This window comes from Amblyomma americanum, chromosome 4 (genome assembly GCF_052857255.1).
Source record: "Amblyomma americanum isolate KBUSLIRL-KWMA chromosome 4, ASM5285725v1, whole genome shotgun sequence".
Lineage (NCBI taxonomy): Eukaryota > Metazoa > Arthropoda > Arachnida > Ixodida > Ixodidae > Amblyomma > Amblyomma americanum.
This window is the reverse complement of record NC_135500.1, coordinates 3,702,988-3,729,141: the sequence shown is the minus strand read 5'-3', so window position 1 is coordinate 3,729,141 and position 26,154 is coordinate 3,702,988. Positions and strand designations below refer to the sequence as shown.

The following is a 26,154-nucleotide window of genomic DNA, read 5'->3' as shown; positions in this document are numbered from 1 at the left end:
ATAATCTCCCTTCAGTTCTAAACACATACATATATCATACCAAGCCTACGATAAATCAGTTGAGGCAGCAATTCCTTAATATATTATGAGATCAACACTTAAACACTGTCTTGCATGTTATTACTTAAGATATTGATTTTGTTCTGTTTGATGTTACTGTTCCTTTTTAATCGTGTATAAACTATTTTTTCTTGTTTGTCGTTTCCATGTATGCAATATGTTTTCCTACATTGATTTTTCGACATGATATAGAAATTCTGTGCCCCATACTGAAATTTCAAGTAGTGTCTCTCCTGTATTTGCAATGTACATTGAGTGAACTTCACGCTGCCCTACATTGTTGTGGTCTCTTGGGCCCAGTCAAGCTGCCTCGAGCAGCTTTTTGCCCAAGAGCTCCTTCCATGTATATGGTAAAATAAAGGAACTGAATCGAATTGAATTGAACAGCATGGTCACCACATTCAAAATAGGGCAGCCCGATTCATCTCTAAAAACTATAAATACCATTCAAGCGTCACTCAGATTAAAACCAATCTTTCTTTGCAATCTCTAGGCATACGCCGTGACATCGCTTTACTAACATTATTTGCGGCAGTGGTCATGGCGACATTGATTTAATATACTCTTCCTGTACTATCGCAGAATTCCGCCGATATTTTCCGCTGACGCAAGCTGCATCACCATCAGCGACGAAGAAGAAATAGACCCGTTTCGCGGCGCTACCACCGTCAGACCGTGTATAAAAAGCGGCGCTGTGGCATCTCGGGGCACATTGGCAGCGGCAGTGGTCACGGCGACATCGATTTAATATACTCTTCCTGTACTATCGCAGGTTGGTTCGCCCCTTTTATTTTTCCTTGCATGCCTATTGTTAGTCACCTGTCTGACCGCTGCTGCTGCGAAGTGTGTTACAATGGCTGGTGATGATAAAGAATGTCCGGAGTGTCAGTCAGGGGTAGATGATCAAAATGGCGTGTCTTGCAGCATATGCCACACTGTGTTTCATGTAGGCAAATGTGCAGGTGTGTCTGAAGCGACACTGAAATCTAAAAAAGACTATCGGAAAACCTGGAGGTGTCCTAAATGCAGAGGACTAAAATCCAGCACGCATGCGCCTGAGAAAGCTGCAGAAGAGCCAAACATACAGAACATGTGGCATATGCTGCAAGCCATTGACAAAAAACTTGAAGTGTTATTGCCGCTGAAACGTACCGTTGACGATATGGAAACAGCTGCGCAATTTATGTCTGATCAACTGACTGGTTTAGTTAACCGTGTACAAAAAAACGAGCAAGATATCACGGAAATCAGAAAGAGAGTTGAAAAACTAGAAGGAATAGAACCTACTGAATCCCTCGTAACTCAGCTTGACGAGTTGGAATGGCGAAATAGGCGAGCAAACCTACAGTTTCATGGAATACCTCAATCTGAAAAAGAAGACTTATTGAAAAAATTAATGCCATCGCTGCTATGATTGAGCTCCCAGAACTAACCTGTGATGACGTGGACACTATACATCAGCTGCCCTCGAAATCAGATAAGATTCCAACTATTATTTGCCGGATCACAAGACAAAAAACCTGGGACCTGTGGTGGGCAAACAGGAATAAGATAGCAAATCAAGGTAGCAAAGTGCATGTGCTTGAGAGCCTGACCAAAAGGAGCCGCGAACTGCTGAAAAAAACGAAAGAATGGGCAAAACAACAGGACTTCAAATATGTCTGGCACACAAATGGAAAAATACTGGTAAGGAAATCTGATGGCACATTAGCGATAGTCATTTCAAAGGAAAGTACACTTGACACACTGCTTTAGGGGCTAGGCCCTTGCTCAGAAATGCACTTTTCGCACCCCTGATGGACCTGCGGCCCCCCCTTTTAAACCAAACAAAGTCTCAGTTCTTCCTGCCATCAGCTGTAAACACTGCGTCTGCTCAGAAAAAGAGCCGCATGTCTTTTTTTCACGTCAACGCACAGTCCCTGCGCAACAAAGGTGACGAGTTTGAATCTTTCCTTTCTGCACTTAACTTCCACTTCAATATAATAATGGTTACTGAAACTTGGTACCAAGATAGCGGCGAAGCCTTACATTTGCCAAACTACACTACATATGTGCAAAATCGTATTGATAAACGAGGTGGGGGCGTGATGATAGCGATAGAAAACAAACTTAAATGCCGCCTTCTTGTCGATTTCACGTTAACTCATGATGACTATGAAATACTCTCCTTACAAAGTGGTAGAAACGTCTTTTCTGTATTTTACCGACCATTAAAAAGCAACTTCTCGAATTTTGCCTGCTTCCTTGATGAATACCTCCAATGGGTCACAGAGAACAACCTTAACCTTGTTTTAGGGGGTGACATTAACATAGATTTTCTATCACAATCAGTTGATAAGTTAGAGGTTGAGTCGATATTAGAATGAAATGGCTTCATTAACGTTATAAATGTCCCCACACGATTACAAGCAGCGACAGCAATCGACGTCTTTTTTACTAACTCCCCACCGAATCACCTGAACTCTGGAGTAATTAATGGCCACATAAGTGACCATCTTCCAATATACCTGGTCGTCGAGAGTCCCCCCTCTACTAAAAATCATATGCCTCCAAGTATTACATACAGACGCATTAATCATGACACACTAAATCACTTTAGGGCAGCTCTATCAAATTTTGACTGGAGTGTTGTGCAAAACAAGGACCCAGAAGATGCTTACAATGTCTTTATTACCATATTTAAATCCATATATGAACAAAGCTTTCCTCTCGTAACCCCAAAGAAACCCCGCAAAGCTCGCAAACCATGGATAACCGCCGAATGCCTCAAAATGACAAAAACAAAAACAGACCTTTACAACCGTTTTATCCAAACCAGGTCACTAGATGACCTTCAACAATTTAAAACATACCGGAACAAAGTTACGTATGTTCTTCGACAGGCGAAAGAAGAGTTCATGGAAAATCTGTTCAACCAAGACTTAATAAAAAGGAGCGATCTTGTGTGGAAAAACATCAACAAAATTTTAAATCGAGGTACAACTGTTCCTAGTGCACTTGAAATTTTAGTCAACAATGAAACAGTGAGTGGGAAACGACTAGCAGATGATTTCAATAACTATTTTGTGTCTCAGGCAGACGTGAGCTACAATTTTATGAACATGAAGTGTCTTGACTCGCGGGTTGTTTGCAGTGCTTTCTTGTCTCCAACTGATGCGAACGAAATCAAAAATTGGCTTCTAGCTTTGCGTAACAGCAAGTCGTGTGATATTGATGACCTGAAAATTTCACCAGTAAAATATGTCGCTGATGTAATTACTCCTGTGTTAGAATGTATTTTCAATAGCTGTATTGAACACGCAGTGTTCCCTAAGAAAATGCAGTTTGCCAAGGTCACAGTTATTCACAAAGGTGGAGACAAAAACAGTCTGTCAAATTATCATCCAATATCTATTCTACCTGTTTTTTCAAAGTGCTTTGAAAAGATCTTGTTCAACCAGATATCTAGTTTTTGTGACAAAAATAACATAATAACGCCCAGTCAGCATGGGTTTAGGAAGAACCTTTCGACGGAAACCGCGCTGCTGACACAAAAAAAGTGCTAATTTTAGAGTCCTTCGAGCAGAAACTTCTTACTCTTGGCATATTGATCGATTTTTCAAAAGCGTTTGACCGCATTAACCACAAAATAATGTTAACTAAGCTCGAGCATTACAATTTCCGCGGACAGTTTCTTGACATAATTCAGTCTTACTTAAGTGCTCGATCGCAACAAGTAAAAATAAACTGATTTATCTGATATTAGACACATCGTTTCTGGTGTCCCGCAAGGTAGCATCTTGGGACCATTGCTGTTTCTTCTTTATGTTAATGACATCGTCTGTATTAGTAATCTTCCAACCTTTGTGATTTACGCTGATGACACCACTTTATTCTTTAGAGCTGCACAGCTGCCAGATCTTGAGAAACAAGCCACAAAATGTTTATAGTGACTCCAAGAATGGTCTCAAAATACTTCATTAAACATAAACACTGCAAAAACGAAGGCCGTGCTTTTCCAGCCTCGTAACAAGTTGACAAATATGCCACCACTCTGTTTAAGGATCGGTAAGTCGCTCATCGAAACGGTCCCTGCGGTCAAAAGTTTAGGTGTTATTTTTAATGAGCATTTGAATTGGAATGATCGCGTTGACATGGTGATGAACAAGCTGTCAAAGGTTGTCGGTATTTTGTGTCGACTGAGATATTTCATGCCGAAGAGTATCAAGAAAATGTTGTACAGTGCACTCTTTTCCTCTGTTGTAAATTATTTTTTGGTGTGGGATACCACGTCTTTTACAAATATTAACCGCTTGTATCTTCTTCAAAAGAAAGCTGTTCGAAATATTATCAATGCTCCTCGACTAGAACACACCGAACCGTTTTTCAATGAACTTCGAATCATCCGTTTGCCACAGCTGTACGAAGTTTTACTTCTACAATGGTATAAAACCGGTGTTAATCACAATAACTGCAATGTCCTAAATCTGTCAGGATTACAATGCAATGAGCCAAAGTACACTACACGTGCGACACCCAAATGGTATGTGCCTAGGATGCGAACAAATTATGGTTATCAAATGTTGAGCTACACTCTCCCACATCAACTAAATAAGGAGTCCGAATTGATGTACAGCTAATGCCAAATATGTTACTTTTGTTCATTTTCTTTTTTTATCCCTGGAAGTGCTACCATGTTGTGTACCACTGCAATGCCCTTGTGGCCTCGTCAAGCCTTCCCAATGGCTTTTTGTCGGCGCACCCAACATCTTTACCTAGAACTCCCATCTCGCACATCCAAAAGATTGCACAGGTCCCGGTCGACACGGTTTTGTGCTTTTCCTTTAGTCGGAAGTTAGCGCTCGTGCTGTGTGTACTATCTTCGCCCGTCGTCTTGTTTTCGTGCTCCTTTTCTCATGTTCCAATAGGGGTGTCACAAGACGATGCGGGTGCTGTTAAAGAAGAGATGTATTTTCTTGTTACATTTCCAAGTAACACAAAAAATGTAAGCGATGCGGTACGCCGCAGCGCCCCAGTTGTGGCCGCGCACGGCACACTTATGGCTCGCAAGCCGTTATTCAATTCCTTTATTTTACCATATACATGCAAGGAGTTCTTGGGAAAAAGCTGTTCGAGGCAGCTTGACTAGGCCCAAGAGACCACAACACGGTAGGGCAGCGTGAAGTTCACTCAATGTACATTGCAAATACAGGAGAGACACTACTTGAAATTTCAGTATGGGGCGCAGAATTTCAATATCATGTCGAAAAATGAATACAGAAAAACATATTGCATACATGGAAACGACAAACAAGGAAAAATAGTTTATACACGATTAAAAAGGAACAGTAACATCAAACACAACAAAATCAATATCTTAAGTAATAACATGCAAGGCAGTGTTTAAGTGTTGATCTCATAATATATTAAGGAATTGCTGCCTCAACTGATTTATCGTAGGCTTGGTATGAAATATGTATGTGTTTAGAACTGAAGGGAGATTATGTTTTAGTGACTGATGTTTATAATTAGTACGAAAGCGCGGAATGTACCAGTCATTAGTGCTTCTGGTAGAAACGATATGTTCGTGACGCTGTAGTGATGCGGTTGAAATGAGAAATTCATGAAAAGGGCTATTTGAAGAATAAAACGTACGTAAAACCCTGAAGTCGTACCGATGTCACGGGAATTATTTTGTAGATTGTAAACAAGTGGCCAGTGTGTGAGAGGTATGGGTGATTTCCGATGTAGCGGATGATTCTTTTCTGAATTCTAAGAACTCTATGCTTGTTTTTAGCTGTAGTGGTGGCCCAGACAAGACTGCAATAATTGATGTGGGACGCAAATAATGCGTGATGAGCTGGATTTTTGTTTGGGTCGGTAGGAACGTTCGGCAGCGTGAGATCGCCCTAGCTGTTGTGGACATTTTTTTGCATATGTTCTCAACATGTAAGTCCCAGTTCAAGTTACTGTTAAACATGACTCCAAGTATTTTATGCAATTCTAATGGGCCAGCCGCGCACGACTGCCCGGAAATACACGGAGCCCTCGGGCGACCGCGGGAGCTCTGAACTTGTGACCGCGCACAGTCGCAGTTCTGTTCAAACTCACACTCGCTGACGAACCTCTGTTCTTCCCGTGTGCAGCCCGCCCAAGCTTTATCTCAGCAGTTGCGTGGCATACTCGCCCGGTTGCCGCGACTCCCGCTTAGCGCCACGGGTGCGTCACCCGCACTCGGCAGGTGTTTACGTCTGCTGAGGCCAAACATCGCGATTCCTGGATAGCAGCAGAGGCGTCGGAAACCAGGAGGTGACCGATTCTCCAGATACCGTTGCTGTATCCAAACACGGGCTCTGTAAGCAGGTGCGAGAGCTGCGGGTCAGGGTTCGGCCGGCACGGAAATCCCGCTTGTCCGACGTCGCTACAGTCCCCACTGAAAATCCGTTGCAGGGCTTCTTGACTCTGTGGAGGGCGTTTACTTTAGATGACATCAGCAAACAGGGGCATCCCACAAAATGCAACAATACAGAACTCCAGGAGGAGGAAGTAAGTAGGCTCGGCTGCAAACCAAGATGCATAAAACAAGAGATCAAATGGCGGCACAATGCTGCGGGAATAAAACAAGACAGTTCACAGCTGGGCAGAATGTAGAGTTCACTGTCTCTTTCACAGGCGTGCTGTTTCCGCTTCACGTACGCGCACTTCGGCACTCAAAACACGCGGGCAAATACACTGGAATTGGTTTCATGTTCACGACCCACCCCCGCAACGACACGAAGGGAGTGCACTGCCACAAACTCCTCCAGAAATGTGGCTGCGGGCGGAGCAAAAAAAAGAACCTTTAACACACTCTCATGATTAATGGGCGACCCACACACCAAACAAGTTCTCACCCTTAAGGGTGTAAATCAGCTGTCCCCAGACAAACACCCACTTCAAATTGTTCGGTGCTAAAAACGGAGCAGAGATCAGCACCCTTAATGAAGGGTGCACTTAGTGATACTTTAGAGAATGTAATGGTTGCACCCTCATTAAAGGGTACAATTTTTCGGTAACGTCTCTACGAATGCATGTTGGAAGGGTGCTTTACATTGATTCACCCATGAAGCAAAAGCCTTGGATTGATGCGCGCCCTTATGGGTGAGATATTGTTTATCGAGCACCCACTTTCTGTAATCTTGACAGGGCGTCCGCGTCATCATGCGCTTTGCCTTTGCGATGGGTGAGGGTAATTTTATAACACTTGTGGAAACCTGTTTCCCCCCTCCATTTCGACGCGGCCCATCTTCATCGTCGGCGGTCAGGTGTCACAAAATTCGGCGCATCTTCGAAAAACCCGGCGCTGCGCGTAAGCCATCGCGCCAACGTGCGGTAAAATAAAACAAAAGAAACAGCGGGGAAGGAACCCCAGGGGTTGCGTAACTTTCCACTGAGCTCGCCGGCGCGGCGCCGAGGGAGGCATGGCCGCGTGCGGCGTCGATTTTTTCTAGAATGTCGGAGTAGTTTCTACTTGTTGTTGACAGAAAGGGGGTAACCTTGTCCGCGCAAAAGTGATACTCTCTCCCCTTCGCTCTTGCGCCGATGACTCCGCGTGGCGCGAATGACCTATGGTGACTTCCAACCGCAGAGTTGGAGCACTTCGGGAGCAACGTTTCCTGCTCTTTCGGAGCAACTCTATTCCAAACGCAGAGCTGAGCCACGGATCGCGTCTTCCAATCGCATACAGGGAGCGGTTGCCGAGCCGAGATTGCTCCGTGGAGCAGTCAGGACTGCTCCGCCGAAATCGGCGGATCCGACCGGAAGTTTGCGTGGCGTTCTTTTTCTGCGGCGCTAGCGGCGCCCCTCATTTCCGGCGGCTTGTCGCGTCCGCCGCGCCGGCTCCTCTCCGCGCTGCGTAGCAGACGATCACCTTCGCCCGCCGCTATGGACTCAAAAGTGAATTGCGCACTGGCGCTCGCTCTGCTTTACGACAGCGAGTCGGAAAGCAGTAGCTTGTCATAGACCAGGCGTCACCTCCATCTCAAAAGGCAGCGGGTGTAGTCTTCACCTCTTGCAGCAACGGTCGAAAAGCAAACGACGACGCGCGATAAGCACGGGCAAGCGCAAGGAATGACGGGTACTTCCTCCAGCAGTTCGCGAGCGCCACCTACATGCTCTGGCCAGAGCAAGTGTACTCCAATCGCACTTTCAGGTCTCGCACTCTCCGCCGGATTGAGGCGCTCTGTCACAGAGCGTGCAGACCGCTCCGGGCCTGCGATTGGAATTCACTACTAGATTGTTCTAGAAGGCGGTTTCCGCGCTCTACCAATGGGGTCGCGAGCCCGGCGCGTGAAGGAGAAGGAGTTTGTGCAGTTGAAGCTGCGTGTGTGTGAACGCCTACCTTGGCGCGATGAACAGACGCGGACCGCGCCTATAAATGAGGGGCTTCAACCGTTCTGTTAGCCCAAGCCGCCGTTTAAGCTTCCGAGAAGCGCGCCCGCTCGACTCCCAGGAGAACACCACTCGACCAGCCAAGGACCAGCGAGGCAACGTGCGCCAGCCTGCGGATCGGCCCCGTCATGCTCCTCAGGTCGTCGTGCTGTCGCAGTGCCCGGTGAACAAATTGTGTTTTCATTATTTGTCTCTCTCTGTGTTAGTGCACTTTAGGTGCAAAGATTTTGTTGAATTGTATCTCTCTCTATTATTACTTTGCACGAGTTACATTGTAATTGTAAATCACTTCGTATCTACTCGTACAAGTGATTGAGAAATACTCTGTATCGTCTCTTTGCTGTATAAACTTTTCTTCTTTGTGAACCTTTGGCTCCGACCCATTCTCTGGCCTGTGACCGGCGAATGCCAGGCACCAAACGACCAACCTCCTTGTTACTTGGTAGCTGGCCTCCGGCTGAGCTTGCCACGCTGAGTCGAGGGTATCTCCTCTGTGAGCGAGACCGATACCCCCACACGCTCAATGGGTGTCTGGGAGTGAACGCAAAAGTGCGCGAAGTGGTGACATCAGGATAGCATCGGTTGGGCGAGGAGGGAAGTCTCCCTCATGGGAGAAAGGGAACGGTGACGGGAGCACCACCTCGTAGGTTACGCGGAATTCTGCTGGACCGGACAGAGTCTCTTCGGGATCCGGCCAGCGTTACGAGCGGTCGTCACCTTCCGCGGCAGGCGCACGGAGATTCGTTGTGCCTTGCCGCTGGACGTCTGGTTCCAGGCAGCGAAGTGAGCGCATCAAACGGGCGCTCTGGTCGCCTTCCCCAGCAAATGCTAAGGAATGGCTTTGCCCCAAGAATGCGGCGCGCACGGGAAAACCCGGCCGCCACTGTCGGCGCATACAAACGTTCGCCGCCGATACCTCCTTACTCGCGCCCCTGCCCCAGCCGGTAAGTCGGAAGTCCTTCTTACGTAGCCTTCTATTTCCGAGGAATGCCTCGTTGATGTTTTGGAGCTAGCTGGCCGGCTCTGTGTATTAATTGCAAGTGTAATAAATAGCATAAGTGTTAACGCTATTGTCGTCCCTTCCCTTTGTCCCTCGAGAACAAACCCCATCCGCAGTTAGCGAGCGGGAACGCTGCATCCGCGGAATGGGAGTGTGGCAGAGGCAGAAGGCTGTCCCCCCACATTTCTACAATGGCGTCCCAGCGTGTGGCAACCTCTTGGGACGAGGGACGACAGTCAGTTCGGTTCGTGCAATGTCCACCCGGATTTGGAACAGCGTTAGGCCTGACCCGAATTCGGAGTTGCTAGCAAGGCTAAGATGCTTTCTTGACAGCGAGATGAGCGTAATAGCAGCATGGGAGAATTGCCATGCATGCTACGCTATTGATGAGCACTTGATCAGTGCACCTTTGGAAGGTGAACCTACGAGGTCCGCACATGAGGAGCGAGACCGAGACGTCCACGGAGAACAGCAAGCCAGAACCGAGTGAATGCGGAAGCCTGGGGTGTGGCCCAATTTTTCTTGTACATAGTAGTAAATAGTAAATATTCTCTGTTCTGTCTCTTTGGCTATGGGAGCCGGGTGCCGTAATCAGCTGATTTGGATTGCAGTCGTGATTACAGGAAAAGCACCGGGGCGCTGCGACACCGTAAGAAGCAGTAGGTGCCGTTCGCGTTAGGGTCACCTTGGCAGAAACGTATCTCGTCGTGGCGTTGTGTTCTAGCTGTTGTCCTTGGCTCTTTGTTGGCACCGGCAAGTGTCAGAGCGAGTAGGCCTAAGGCTCTTCGGTAACTGCCTGTCGCTTTTGGAGGACACAGTCGTACCGTGGCACAAGCACGTGCAAACGGGTTTGCTTGTTTTATATGAACCTCGCTAGAGCCGAGAAGTCTCGCTCAACTATAAAAATCTTAGCTTGTTCAAACGAACTTCGTATTTTTTTATGGCTGAAGCCAATTGATAATTTCGCGGAACCAGAGACGCTAACGCAGTTCAAGTGAACTTAACACCATCATGCCGGAAAGCGAACCACGAATGTGCTTCGACCGAAGAGAGCCAGCTACGTTCAAATGAGCCGAGCGTTTGGGCGGTGCCGGATGATTGTTTGGCATTTGCATTGCTCCGCATTTTACCAAATGGTGAGTTTGCGCGGTCTCCATTGTCCGATTCAAACTTGAAGATCCTAGGAGCGATATGCAGAGTTGAAGAGAAGCTGCCCCGGCCTGCTGTTCATTGTATGGGTCCCTGCCTGCTGCCTTGCAGCCGGGAGTCATCGAGCTGCAGTCTCCGGCGAGCAGTTTGCAGCGGCTACGAGAGCAGGAGGGCGAGCCCCCCCCCCCCCCCCCCCCCCCCCCCCCCACCTTCCCACCTTCCAACAAAGGCGTGTCGGCGCGAACAACCCCGTCCCGGCACGCTAATTTTGGATGCCTGCGACGGGACAAGGACGGGTGCCCGGTGACCTTGCTGCTCGTCGGATGACCCCGGCACTCCGCCTGTACGAGTTGTCTTGCAGTCATCACCACAATGCTCCTGGCCCCTTTGTCGTTGGCCTCCATGGATGAGTTCAACCGTAGGCCAACTTAAGGAGGGAGGGATGTGGAAACCTGTTTCGCCCCTCCATTTCGACGCGGCCCATCTTCATCGTCGGCGGTCAGGACAGCACCAGTTGGGCGAGGAGGGAAGTCTCCCTCATGGGGGATAGGCAAGCGAGACGGGAGCGCCACCTCGTAGGTTACGCGGAATTCTGCGGAACCGGACAGAGAGTCTCTTCGGGTTCCGGCCAGCGTTACGAGCGGTTGGAGCCGCACGCTCTCGTCACCTTCCGCGGCAGGCACACGGGGATCCGTTGTGCCTTGGCTTTGGACTTCTGGATCTAAGCAGCGAAGCGAGCGCAGCAAACGCGCGCTCTGGTCGCCTTCCCCAGCAAATAAATGCTAGGGAATGGCTTTGCCCCAAGAATGCGGCGCCCACGGGAAAACTCAGCCGCCATTGTTGGCGCATACAAACGTTCGCCGCCGATACCTCCGAAGTCGCGCCCCTGCCCCAGCCGGTAAGTCGGAAGTCCTTCTTACGTAGCCTTCTATTTCCGAGGAATGCCTCGTTCATGTTTTGTAGCTAGCTGGCCCGCTCTGTGTATTAATTGCAAGTGTAATAAATAGCATATGAGTGTTCACGCTGTGTCGTCCCTTCCCTTTGTCCCTCAAGCACGAACCCCATCCGCGGTTAGTGAGCGGGAACGCTGCATCCGCGGTGTGGAGGCGGGGCGAAAGGTTCTGTCCGCCCGGATATCTCCACACACTGAAGGGCAAGTGCGCATCGAATGAGTTTCGCACTACTTGGAGTACCGGTGGTCAGGTAAGCAAGAGGGTTATGGTCAGAAACTACGTTCAATGCCAGAAAGCCAGTTATCGAAGCGCCCTAAGCCCCATACGGCTGCGAAAGACTCTTTCGATGGTCGTCCAACGAGTGTGCGTGGCAGTAAACTTGACTGGCGAACGCAGTCGGAACTTCCCCTTCCTCATCAGCAATTTGCGACAGGCCGGCTCCTAGCTGCCGCTGTTTCAGAAGCGTCTGTGAAGAGCCAATATGTTTTGTCGGGGCGTGGCGAGGGCCGCAGCCTTGCAAGAAACGCCCTTCAAGGCCTCGAATGCAATTTCCTCTTAGTTGCCCCAAGGTACATTGGTTGGGATGCATTTGGCAGTCAGCTTAGTCAATGGCAACGCAGCTTGCGCGAAATGCGGTATGTATTCGCGGTAGTAACCGCACAAGCCCAAAACGCTCCTGACCTGCTTTTTTTTTTGTGATTGGGCGCTGCAGCTCTTTAATCGCGGCTACCTTTCTGTGATCTGGTGCATAGCTGCCTGAGCTGATCACATGTCCAAGGCAAGAGATGGAGGGCTGAGCAATCTGGCATTTAGCCGCAGTCACAGTCATGCCTACCTTGTGTAGCCGTTCCAGCACGACGTGCAGATGCCGCAGGTGGTCCTACCACGAAATCGAGAATACGGTAATATCATCTACTTGTAAGTAAGCGCAGGCGTACTCGTGACAATCCTGCAAAAGCCTGTTTATGACGCCCTGAAAAGTGGCCGCCGAGCTTTTCAGCACGAAGGGCACCACCCTCCAAGCAAATTGGCCATCATGCGTAACAAATGCTGTGTACCTCTGGCTTTGTTTTTCCAATAGAACCTGCCAGTAACCACGTTTCAAGTCAAATAAGCTAATGAAGATTGCGCGCCCCACTGTGAAAATCAGCTTCTGGGAGAGCGCAGTGGGGAACGCATTATCTATGCTGATGTTGTTTAGGCTGCGATAATCGACACACATCCTCATAGTGCCGTCTTTCTTTGCGACACGAACGACTGGGTGAGCGAACTTATATTCGGTCGGATAAATTAATCCTATCTCAAGGAGCTCCTTCACTTGTCGGCTGACCGCCGACTTAAGGGCTTCCAGAATTCGATACCTGTGAGGCGCTTTCCGCGAATGGCCTTCTTGCAGAGTGATACTATGCTCGCCCATGCCAACGATCCTCACCTGTTCTCGGAAGAGGTCTGGTAACGCTCGGAAGATTTCCCATTACCTGATTGGCTCTACTGTCCTCTAAATGCCCCATAGCGCCTTTGAAAACGTCTGACAGCTGCACGCATCCCTCCTGAGTTGTTGTTGTTGTTAGCCTATCAAAAGATGGCACATACCCACACTGGGGGATCGGCCAAGAATCGGGTGGCTATTCACCTGAACGCAGTTAACAAAAAGGAAAAGTACGTGGGAGCGCAACACCGGTGAATATTTCGTCATGAACAGAAAAGGGATGAGAGTTTTGATTTTAAAATTTTAAGAATAGTAATAAAGACAGGGGTTAAATATTAATGATTTAGTCAAAATGTAATAATTGATAGAAAAGAAAAGTTAGAACACTTAGCAAGGCATTCGGTGAGATTCTACCAGGAAATTTAGAACAGCGGTACAAACAGATCTGTGGCTGAACCCAAATGAGGTGGCGCCAAATGATAGCAAGAGCGGGCTGCTCAAACTAAGGCCAAGATGTTGCAAGGGCTCCTATGAGCAACCTTTTTCTCAAAGAGTTGAATCGGCGACAATACAGCCAAAAATGTTCTATAGATTCAGGCTCACGGCAAAATGCACAAAGGGGAGAGAGCGCCAAACCCGACTTGTGTAAATAGAAATTTAGAGGGGGGATGCGGCAGCGCAGCCTCGTCAGTGATACTTTAAGCTGCCGAGAGCAGCAAATTTTCCTGTTTCAATAATATTTAAGGTGCTCATAATCCACCGATGTTAAAAGTGATGTGTCTTGCGTGCTTAAAAACGCACGTCGCCGAAATCTAGATGCTGTAATATAGGCTGTAGCCGGGATGATTGGCAACACGGGGCCGCTGAGGGAAGCATTTGCGAGATTATCAGCAATCTCATTTACTGTCACACTGCTGTGACCGGGAACCCATACTAAATGAACAAGGCTCAAATGCGGAGGAAGTAGGGATAAGAAAGTTGTTAAAATGGGACCGTCAACATGTGCAGCGAGGGACGAACACAAAGATAAAGAATCAGTAATTACTGCAACTGCTGTAATAGAGGGGTCTAGCTTGCGTAGATCAAGTACAACTGCTAGAAACTGCTTGAAAAATAGGGGTGAAATCTGGAAGGCGCAGTGAAAAGGACCAGTATAAATGCGAGCAAAATATTCCCACACCTGCTTTTTCATTGCATTGCGATGCGTCAGTGGCTATTGCTATATCTGTAGGTAGGGTCCACAGATTATCTTCTAGAAGACCATTTAGAATACTCGGTGGCAAAAGTTTTGCATTTTTTGGGAATATGTCGTCGAAAACAATGTGGATAGCAGGCCCATTGCGAAGCGCAGGAAGGATATCATAAATGTTTACATCTAAAGGCTGAAGTAATCTTTGCACAAACACTACCTGAGGGAAATTGAAACGAGACCAGGGGACACCAAAAAAGGAGGTCGGCTGAGAACAGAAAATGCTTTGGGAATGGTGGAAATGGGATTCATAGATCCTGAGGTAGGTTTGCACAGTTAAAAATTGAAGTCGTGATAAGAGAGACAGGAATGCGGGCTTCCTGAGGCTGCGTGGGTGCATAGTTAACCACTCCGAATTCCTCGTCTTCCTGGTACATTATGCCCACGTGGTCAACTCGAGCGACGTAGGGCTTAAGTTTGTTAAAGTGCACCACGCTTCGCTTCCCCTTATCGTCTTCTATCAGATAGGAATAGTCACGCTGTTTGCCTACAACCTTTAATTGCTGACCCGAACCGCTTTGCATTCATCTTACTGGCCGGTTTTGACACAAAAATGGCTACCTGGTCTCCAAAGCAAAACGGTTTAAGAAAAAGAAGACGAAGACCTAGTGAGTGGCTACGTGTCTGCTTCTAGGTCTGTGTGTTTTCGCTTTTCGCTGTCTTCTCGCGCGTGGCGTGGGTCGGACAGTGCCCTCCGTGAGACCGAATGCTGACGACGCCCCTGCGGAGAAATTCCCGGCACGGTGGGCGCATTCTCAAGTGAGAAAACCCAACCGGAACCCTCAGGGGCAAGCTAGGCTTAGCTCGGCGCTGCCGAGCGAGGCCGCACTACGCGTCTGCATGGATTCTACGTTGTCGATGACAGCTACGCGGATGCCCGCTGTGTTGCCACCTGACGCAGCCTCCACGTCCACGCAATCGTCAGCGCCTCTGGGCCTCCAGCCTGCGCCGTCTTCCGATGCTACGACTTTGGCCAGTGACATGTACTGCTCTACCGCCTCCGTGCCCGTGGCACTCCCTCAAGAAACTGTGCCCGTCGCGCCAGTTCAGTATTCCCACCAAGGGCCGTCACCAGCGTCTGAGCCTCCTCCACAGATGCCTCCCGTGAGTCAAGGCTCTCTTCCGCCTGCTGCGAACTCGTTCCGCGTTACCATCAAGCCTACATTGCGCTTCGATATGACTGCCATCCCTGCCCGGAATGTTCAAGCCACAATTGACCATGCTCTTGGCTCTTCGAACTACTGCGGGTTTGTCGTCCATCGCCCATCGAACACCATCACGGTAAACTTGTCATCCTTAATGGACGCCCAGAAACTTTGCGCAGTTACGCGGATCCCCCTGGATGACAGCAAGCATGTCCCGGTGCAAATATATTTTGCATCTGGTCCTGACACACTCCGCTGCATGGTTTATCATGTCGACAGCACGAGCCCTCCAGAGGAGGTGCACGCAAATATTCGCTGCTCAACTTATGTTGTACTGCAAGCACGGCCTATGGGTCGCCAGGGCTCATACCTGCTCATCCTGCAAGGCCCGTTGACTCTCCCGAAGTACCTTACCTACTACAGTGCGATCGTCAAACCACAGCCCTTCCGACCTCGTCGTATTTTTTGCTATCACTGCCACAAAGAAGGACACATGCAAAATACCTGCCCTAATCCAGCAGCTGTGGCCGACATGAATGAACCAACAGTTCATTGTGCCCTGTGCAAATCGCCGGACCATGACATTCGCTCCCCCGCTTATCCAAAGAAGCAAGCGAAGAAGTTTCACAAGTCGCCTGCAAAAATGGATGTTCCTACAAGTAAACGCTTTGCAGCTCTCGCATATGTGACGACTTCCCTGAACTTCCTTTATCTGAGCCCGCTGCTCACCATACGTCTCCTCACCAGCGTACATATGCACAAGCGGCTCACCTTTCCGGATCAAATGGTACGCCAAAACGTCCAGTGCATCCATCACATGTGGATACCACAGATGAAGACACAGCTTTAGACAATGCAATCGCAGAGGCTCGCCGCCGACTAGACGAACTCACCCAGCGCTGGGAACAGCGTCGTTCTCAATCCTCTCGAAGAATTCTAATAACTCGGGAGCAATCATCAGAGGAATCACCTAGGGTAAGCACTGGCCCACAATCAGGTGCCGACCACCTGTTAGCCGTGACTACCCCGACAGTGGATAAGATATTAGCGCTGATGAAGCAAGTGACATCCCTCATCGTGGAAGCTCTTCGGCCTCGTCATGGATAGCGCATCATCATCATTGGTGGTGGTGCAGTGGGACTGTCGAGGATTCGCTAATAAGGCCGCTGAAGTGAACATCCGCCTTCGCGACGGAAAGCTGAGGGCATGGGCGTTCCTACTGCAAGAGCATAATGCACTCCCACACCTTTCAGGTTTCTGCGCATACCATTCACCCTCTATCCCTGATCGCCTTTGCACCGCCTCCTCCCTCAGCCCAGGTAAACCTGCAATTTATATTCACAGTTCAGTTCCGCACACACCGCTCGACCTTTCACAGTGGTGCAACACACGTCAAGAGGTTGTCGCCCTTCTCGTAAAACCTGCACGGAAACCCCTTATTCTAGTTTTTTTTCATAGTCGTCCTGGCTCCGCATCTCCCAATCTGGGATGGGTTCGTTTTCTACGTTCTACCAACTCGGGTATCCCTATTCTAGTTGGTGGTGACTTCAACGGTGCACACACTGCGTGGGGTTACCCATCGGATTCCTCAAGGGGTGCACACATCCAAGGGAGCTTTTCGGATCATTCCTTTAATCTTTTAAACCACCCGAATACCTCTACCCGCCCACGAGGTGGCCCGTATTCACCTGATTTGACTTGGTGGTTAGGCCCCGGCAACCCTCGTTGGGCTGTTGATTCTGATACTTGGGGTAGCGATCACAGCCCTATTTTTATCTCCCTCACGCCTACGCGTCTACGGTAAATACGCCGCACTGTACGAATAACATCATGGGACTCTGTACGCGCAGACAATCATTTATCTACATTCAACCCCTCTTCAGCATCGTCTACTCTCTCTGCTGTTCTCGCTACTCACACTTAACACTACTGTAAATGAAGACGACACAAACCCGGACATACATCTCTTGAATCTGTGGGCTCTTCGTCGCCAGGCGGATCTTTTTGCTACTCGTCACCCCAATGACCCTTCGGCCCTTCCAACTCTTCAGAGCGCTACCGCACGGGCGCGGCGCTATGCAAAGCGGCTAGGCAGGCAACGCTGGGCTGCATGGTGTGCCCGCCTGTCCTCTACGCAGGGCAATCGACATCTTTGGAGAGTGTTTCACGCCATGGAGCGCCCTTCTCAGGTTGCAGATTACACAGAGAGCATTCGCCTCGTGCTAAATGTGGATGAGGACAAATTTGCGCAACAAGCGGCCCGTCAGTTTTTTCCAAACCATGACTGCACCGCTACGTCTCCACCTGACTTATCGGTAACAGAGCCCCCCGATGGGATTACTTCTGACCTCACCATTGCAAAGCTGCTGGCCTCCATTGAACGTTTAAAAACTACTACTACTCCCGGGCACGACGACATACCTAACTCCTTATTCCGTAACTTGGAAGGGAGGGCTTTGGAAACCCTACTTGATACTTTTAACGAAGTGTGGCTTTCTGGCGTCATGCCGGGAGACTGGAAGCATTCTATTGTGGTTCCAATACCCAAGTCAGGTCAGCCTCCAGTATCTCTCTCGGCCCTTCGTCCGATTTCCCTTATCCCTACTATCAACAAGCTTTATGAAAACATTCTAGCCGCACGCTTGTCGTGGTGGCTGGAATCCCATGATTGTTACCCAGATTCCCAAATTGGTTTCCGCCCACAAATTGGAACGGAGGACGGCCTTGCTACTTTGGCTGCTGACGTGCTTGACCACTCTCCGCAGAGTCACCTTGTACGAACCGTAATCGCTACAGACATAACAAAGGCATATGATAACATCCTTCACTCTGCCATTCTTGCCTCCCTTCAAACTCTTGGTCTCCCTCACCGGTTCTTCCTCTCCATTCACGCCTTTTTAGCAAATCGAACCTTCAGCGTGCGTGTCCACGGAAACCCTTTGGTAATTTCACTTCCAATAAAGGAGTGCCGCAGGGCTCCGTTCTCGCCCCCACATTATTTAATGTGGCTTTAATTCCTCTTTTTCGAGCCCTAGAGACCATCCCTTCTATCCGCGTGCTTGCATATGCCGATGATATCACCTTGTGGTGCTGTCATCCAGATGCGTCTACATCAGTCGGTCCTTCAACACGCGCTGGATGCATTGAAATCTTGCCTCCCACCTCTGGGTCTAACACTCTCTCCTACTAAATCATGTTTCATTCGAATTGGAAATAAAGCCGCCTTACGGAAAGCTCCCGCTTTAAATTTTACGGTACATAATTCTCCGATTCCTCAGGTAGAAACTGTTCGTATTCTTGGTCTTCTCCTCTATACATCTGGGACTGGCACGCCATGGCTGACAGCCACCCGTAAATCGGCTCACGCTACTCTAGGTCTGATTCGTCGCATAGCTATGCGCTCTGGTGGCGCACGTGCTCATACGGCCCGCCAGCTTGTGCGCTCTATCCGTCAGCCACGGATAGTATATCAGGCACAATTTCAACGTCTCACCCGCAGACAGTAGGACTCCCTTGAAGCTATCAATCGTGAGGCTATGCGCGTCATAACATATCTGCCTCGTTTAACACCCATACCTGTGCTACAGGAGTTCGCCCAACTTAATACACTCAGTGAAATCTTCGACCAACGGGTGGCAAATAGAGCTCGAAAACAGTCTCTCAAACTTCATCGTTTAAAGACACTTCCACCGTGGTCCTATTGCCAGCTCACTGACCATCGCCCCACTGTTTCCCCGTCGGTATCAGCAGCATATCTGCCTGAAGGGTGCATATTATACACGGATGCATCACATTCTGCAGAGAGGGGAGTTACTGCTGTGTACAGTCCATCTCATCCGCATCTCAACTCTCGCGCGACGTATACTGCGGATATGTGCACTCCCCTGGCATTGGAACTTCAAGCCATTTATAATGTCATTGCTTCCCTTCCGCTCGTTCCAACATTCAATACAGTTCATATTTACACCGACTCCAGCGCAGCCCTTAAATAGCTTAAGGCTGTTGGACGAACGTTCCAGATTTCACAATCTCTTCATGTGCTGTGCGCAAAGTATCCATGTCCTGTGCGCATACACTGGATTCGCGGCCATGCCCAGGATCCACATAACATTCAAGCGGATGCTATGACTAATCTTCATACATTAGACGATCCGCCACCTTCCCCCAGATCCGTTCCTGTCCCATGTTTCCGATTCCAAAGTTCTGCGCCAGCGAACACGCGCTCTAATTCCTCCATGTTCGCACCCTCTCCCCCGTAGTCTTACTCGGCAGGAGGAGGTATCCGTGCGCCGGATTCGGGCAGGGGGGGCTCTGACACCATCTGTCCGTCATCGGTGGCGTGCCAAAGATCTGCCAGTACCTGACAGGTGCCCTCACTGTAGCGCTGCACCGGACATTTGTGATGTGGGGCACTTGTTGTGGACGTGCCCAGCGACGGCTGCTATCAGAAAACGGCTCCTCAGGGAGGTGGGCCTGCGGTGGAACCGCGAAAGTGACTTCGTGAAGTGGACAATGGACAACCGTTTCATTACCAACATCTGCGACTATCTCAGCGCAACGGTTCTTCACTCTTTCTTTTAACTTTCAATCCCGTGCATTCCTTCCCCCCTTTCCTTTTTTCAACTTATGCCTCATGGCACACTTCTCGAATAAAAAAAACAAAAAAAAACAAACGGTTTAGGCTTTGCTTTTCGGTTGTAATATGAAGTGTAGTTTTCCTGCTGGCGGTCCGCCGTTAGGCGGGCATCCTCACGGCCTTGCGTAAGCTTTCGCGTAGCCCACGTAGACAACTCCGCCGGACTCTCACGCAGTGTGGGAGGCACCTCTACCTGCCCTGTCCATGTGTCCAGTATGGCCAAGGGACCTGCGGGCGTGCACCCGTAAAGAAGCTTAAAGGGTGGCACTCGTGTGGTTTCGTGTGGCACCTCAAGGTAGGCCCACAGCAGGAATAGGACATACTTGTCTCACTGCCTAGACTCCCTCTGGATCACGTGATGAAGCATGTTTTTCAAGACTCTATTCCACCTTTCGACTGACCCATTGCTCTTAGGGTGGTCGGCTGTCATGAATCTCGGGGAGCAGCCCAAGCACTGCAGGAATTCACGTGTCAGAACAGCAGTTAAATTAGTTCCCTGATGGCAAGAAATGCGCTCAGGGATTCCCGTCCCACTGATTATTTGCAATAATGCCTCGCACGTTGTTTTAAATAAATAATTGGTTTTTGGGGCAAAGGAAATGGCGTAGTATCTGTCTCATATATCGTTGGACACCTGAACCGCGCGCCCGTAAGAGAAGGGATAAAGGAGGGAGTGAAAGAATAAAGGAAGAAGAAGTGCCTTAGTGGAGGGCTCCAGAATAATTTCGACCACCTGGGGATCTTTAACGTGCACTGACATCGCACAGCACACGGGCGCCTTAGCGTTTTTCCTCCATAAAAACGCAGCCGTCGCGGCCGGGTTCGAACCCTGGAACTCCGGATCAGTAGTCGAGCGCTCTAACCACTGAGCTACCGCGGCGGCGCACGTTGTTTTTGCCGTTAAGAGTTTTTAGACAGACCACCTCCGGCACCCTCGTGTGTAAGTTTACCACACATACGGCGCACTTATGACCGCGCGCAGATGGCGGTTCAATGGGGCCTTATATCCATATTTTCATGGTTTCGAGACTATGTTAGCTTGCTTAGGAAAGCGGTTTTCCAGCCTCATCGTACTCTGTAAACAGCCTTGCCTGTTCGCGAAATCTCTGGCGGATTTTGCCGTGTTCTGCACTGTAAGGCGGCCACTCTCAGTCTGGTCACGCACCGCTAGCAGGTTTGCAAGGACGGGGTCCTCAAACCACTTGTTTCCTTCTCTCAGGATTACATAACGCAAGGCCTCTGCAGTGAGCGTCGATTTAACCTGATCAGCAATGAGTAGCTTTGTTAACTTCTCGAAGCTGCTCACTCTGCAGGCCTCCAGATAATAGCTGAGGTAGCTCGCTACTAGTGTGGCGAACTGCTGCCAGCCCTCATCTCTCCTTCTATATGCACAAAGTAATTTTTTCTTGCATTCACTGGGTGTGAGTCTGTTCTTTCAAAACCGCTGCCTTTATATGCTAAAAGGTAAAGACTTCTTCCTGGTTAAGGCTCGAGCAAAAGTAGTTCAATTTTGACGCTATTATAGGGTAAATCAGGTGCGCTTGTGCCTCTGGCGGGACACCGTACCTTTCAAAAAGACACTCCACCGTGTCGAACCACACTGGAAACTCAGCTTCAGGAGGAAATTTTGGGATTGCTCCGCTGAGCATTTCTGAAAAGTTCCGAAGGCTGTTATCTGCACGTGAGCTCGGATCGTCGGCCAAAGAGCTACTTTCGTTCCCTACAGAAGCTTTAAGCTCTGCCAATTTAACCTGCAGCTCCAGCTGCTTTGTCTTTTACTGTTCTATTTGCATTGCTTCTGATACCGGACCCCTACCTACAGCAGCTGCGGTAGTTGTAACTTCTGGAACGCTCTTCGGCGCCAGGTAATGTCGCGCAGTGACCGAACGCTCCGCGTGCGCTACCTTGGACGATTAGCAGCAGGGCGCCCCATCCCAGCTATGTGCAAAGTGTTGTGCGCGTTTTTTTTTTTTACTCCACAGGTGCACAACTTGGACAATCGTATTGTTATTGTTATGTAAATAGTGTACGTATCACCTCTCCCTGTATCTTTTCTTACTGTCCCCTCACCTCTTTCATTTCACTTCTTCAAACTGCCCGCTATCCTTTATTTCCGCTGCCCGAGCTCAGGTGCCACCACCGCAGTGACAGCAAATGCCTCATCAGGCTACTCATCGTGGTGTTCTAGCGCTCCACCGGGCTTTTCCTTCTCGTTAGATTTGTTCTGACCCGCCCGCAGGTGCATCAAGGTGTTCTGAAGCACCAACTGCTTCTTTTGTGACATTGCGCCACACCACGAAGTTAAGGTACAGGAATGGATCACTCACCCGCTCTTGTTCCCTTGACCACCAGTCGGCGGCATTCTGTCGAAGATAACTGGAGACTTTTCAGAGATACCATCACTAATCTTATCAATACCTTTATTCCAATAGTTTCAGTCAAAGGGAATAAATTTGCACCTTGGCTCAATCAACAGCTTCATCTACTGAATAATAACAAGAAGCGCCTTTACAGACAAGCTGTTAAAGAGGATCTTTCTAGCGCATGGACCAAGTACAAGGAATGCCACAAGATTTAACAAACGTCCCTCAAGTCAACCAGACGCCACTTTTTCAATGAAGACTTATCATCTATGCTAGCAAATAATCTTCGCAGAGACTGGAAAGTGATAAAGTCAAATAACAATCCTGATACAATTCTTACAGATAATGATGGGATTCCAGCTCCTGAAAGCCCAGTGTGCCGAGCTATTTAACAATGCTTTCTGTTCTGTATTCACTAATGAGGATGTCTCCTCAGTACCCGGCTTAATCTTCCCAAGATATGAATGCCCAAAATAGTCAAACTGATAAATTATGCCTACCAAATAACCTCAAGATTTCTACCAGTTCTGACCAACATGGCTTCAATAATAAGATACTTAAGAGCGCATCACACTCCATTAGTTCAATAATAACCGCTCTGTTCTCTCAATCATTATCAACTGGTCTCATACGTCAAGACTGGTATGTCGCTAAAGTGATACACATTCTCAAATCAGGTAATCGTTCTGCTCCGCTTAATTATCGCCCAATCTCACTAATCAATACTTTGTGCAAACTTCTAAAACACATCATTCATAGTCAATTTTTAAGTACTTGGAAAACAACAATCTTATTTTCAAATACCAGCACGGTTTTCGCAAGGGCTTCTCTTGTGACACACAACTTGCAGGTGTCGTTCATGATTTCCATTCATCCATCGATGCTGGCGGTCAAATTGATGCCATTTTTCGCGATTTTTCAAAGGCATTTGATCGTGTTCCTCATTACAATATGCTGGAACTAACTCAGTTGAATATTCACCCCACTGTTATTGCTTGGATTGCAGACTTCCTGAACGCTACCTTCATTAACAACTACTCCACTCATTCTTTTTAATATATATTAATGATTTACCTAACGCTGTGTCCTCTCGAGTTAGGCTCTTTGCCGATGGCTTCGTAATATACCGTAATGTTTCTATCGCTGACCAACAATGTTTGCAAGCTGACCTGGATGCAGTAACCGCATGGTGCACATCTTGGCTTATGCCACGTAATATTCTAAATCTAAGCTTTTGTCCTTCACTCGCAGTTCTCGCATTCCCACAACTTATTTCCTAAATAACGATTCTGTCGAACTTACAACTACTTACAAGCATCTTGAAGTTCACCTGCAATAAGACTTAACATGGCTCAACCACATTAATCTAATTTAGAGTCTGCCAACTGCTCACTCGGCCTGCTAAAGCACAACCTCAGACTGGCTCCCCCGCACCTGAAAAAACTCACGTTCATCACACTCATTCGTCTGAAGATTGAATATGCATCAGCCATGAATATGCATCAGTCATCTGGGATCCTGATCAATCCTATCTCATAGCTAACATTGAGTCCTTGCAGAACCATGCTGCGTGTTTTATTTTTTCAGACTATTCACATACTACCAGCGTCACTGCCTTAAAAAATCGCGCCGAATTAGAAGACTTGTCTTACCACCATAAACTATCACGACTAGCACTTTTCGATAAACTGCGTCACCATCCTTCGCTTCATGACTTTTTCCAATCACCATCAGCCTTCTTTCCGCGGTTCAACCATCCGCACAAAGTTAAATGCATCGCGCGTCGCTCATCTGCATTTACGAAGTCATTCATACCATGCACTACATTAGAGTGGAACAATTTACCAGCGTATATAGCCATTGAACCTAACGCCTCCACATTTGTTCTCATCCGCAGCGACGTTGGCATTTGAAATGTTCGAAACTTCTGCATTTTTTTTCCAGTTGCTGTACTTCTGCGATTACTTCTGTTTCTTTCGTGCCTAATATGTTCATTGTAGTATTCCTTTGTTATGCCTAATCGTTTTCTTTAAACCTATAATTTGTATTCTATTGCTTTTTATCACCTGCTTCTTTATTTTCTCTCTGATGCTTAATTATTTTTCCCGTTATACCTAGCCTGTTTATTGCTCCTTTGCTTGTTAATGATGTTCCTTGCACCTTTTTGCACTAACCCACCCCTATGTAATACCCTCGAAAGAGGGCTTTTAGGGGTATGCTGAGTAAATAAATAAATCTCTCCTCTTCCTACGCGCCAGTGGCGATCGCGACTTCCATGCACGCGCGCCATCGGGAATGTGGAAAGAAGGCACTCCTGTGACTCTGCTCTTTCCTCAAACTTGTCGTGATGTCACGGCAGCGCGCTGCCTACTTTGGAAAAGGTTGCATGCCTGAGCATGTGAGCAACGTATTGCTCCTAGTCAGGCCATGCCTGAGGGGATAAACAGAGGAACTCGTGGTGGGGAAACGTTCTCTTGCTGCAGGGCCCCACCTGACTGCCGCGAGGGACCCCTTGCTGCCAGCTGACCCCCGAACCCAACGCCTGTCGAAAATAACGACTTGGTGAGCTACTGAACGTCTTTTTTTCGGATAGAACATTCTTCCACAGTGTGCTTTGCCTTGCGTTAGGACAAACTATTTCCTAGCGTGCCGTGCCATTGCCTATTTCGTCCGGACCTGCCATGGCTGTGACTCTGCGCCACGGGTTGGGGAAACGTGCCTCATACGAGTATAACACCTGCGTGTAGCAGGCACAGAAGCTCGCCTTCCTGGCCGGCTGGACGCACAGTGACCCCACACATTGCATAGAAAAATTTTCCACCTTAGCCTTTTTTACAAACTTTACCATCACCCTACGCTCAATAGAAGTCAAAGTACATGACCATCCTCATAAACTGGGCACTGAATAATCAAGAACACAAGCTTTTACACTGTACTTCGTACTGCAAGGGAATGGAACCACCTTCCCACGGAACTTGTGAATATTAATGATAACCAAACTTTTAGGGCTGCTTTAGCCAGCACTGTACATTCAGACTCTTTCTAACGTGGCATATTTTGAACAGTGCATGCAGTTTTCCATGTCTGTGATGTGTACTTTTTTCTCTTAACACTCCCCCTCTATAATACCTTTAGCCCTGGGGGGTAAAATAAGAGAAAATGAATTAAATATACTAAATAAGGAACACATGCCAACACAAGGTATTAATATGAGTGGCCAGATCTTTTATCAACAGAAAAGACAATGAGAGGAGGCTTTTGCATTGACAGCTGAGGCTGACAACTGGCACACCTCAGTTGACTTCCAAAGTGTTGGCGGCATCTGCTGAGCAAGCACATACTGTTCACTGGCATTTCAAACTGTCATGACTGGTTTCTTCATCTTGGCGTCGAGACTGACGTTGGTGCCAGAATAACCAGTGCCACCCTGTGAGAGCAGAAGATAAGGCAAACAGCAGTGAATTGAACAAACAAAGACAATGACCACATACTAGCAAGATTAGTAAACAAGGTTTTCCTTGCAGAAAGCTCTGCACAGAAAGCACAGCTGTCAGTGATGTCGTTTCGTCCACCACAGAAAATCTGCCCAACTCAGCATGTGGTTCCACTTTCCGTGGTGCCGAGAACCAGAGGGGAAAATTATAACTGGCCATCTTTATAATGCCAGCCTAGATATTTGGCATTCCCGCTCAAACAGGCAGGTCTGGTTGCATTGTCGTAGACTGTATCTGAGTAAAAAAGAATCAAAGCAGAATTGTGGA

The 26,154-nt window shown here is 48.2% G+C and overlaps 1 protein-coding gene and 1 long non-coding RNA gene across 4 annotated transcripts in view; one reads left to right on the top strand and one right to left on the bottom strand.

Moving 5' to 3' along the window:
- Positions 1-26,154, top strand: part of LOC144127778 (uncharacterized) — a 32,857-nt gene that overhangs the window by 4,461 nt on the left and 2,242 nt on the right. For all 3 annotated transcript variants that reach the window (XR_013313562.1, XR_013313561.1, XR_013313560.1), the window contains 2 exons: positions 643-832; positions 24,877-24,955. This is a non-coding gene — a long non-coding RNA (uncharacterized LOC144127778). The remainder of the gene's footprint in view (positions 1-642; positions 833-24,876; positions 24,956-26,154) is intronic.
- The window catches only part of LOC144127777 (nitric oxide synthase-interacting protein), an 88,067-nt gene continuing 87,510 nt past the window's right edge, over positions 25,598-26,154 (bottom strand). Inside the window, exon 8 of the mRNA XM_077660676.1 lies at positions 25,598-25,820. Coding sequence (XP_077516802.1) covers positions 25,749-25,820 — 72 coding nt within the window. The 3' untranslated portion in view covers positions 25,598-25,748. The remainder of the gene's footprint in view (positions 25,821-26,154) is intronic.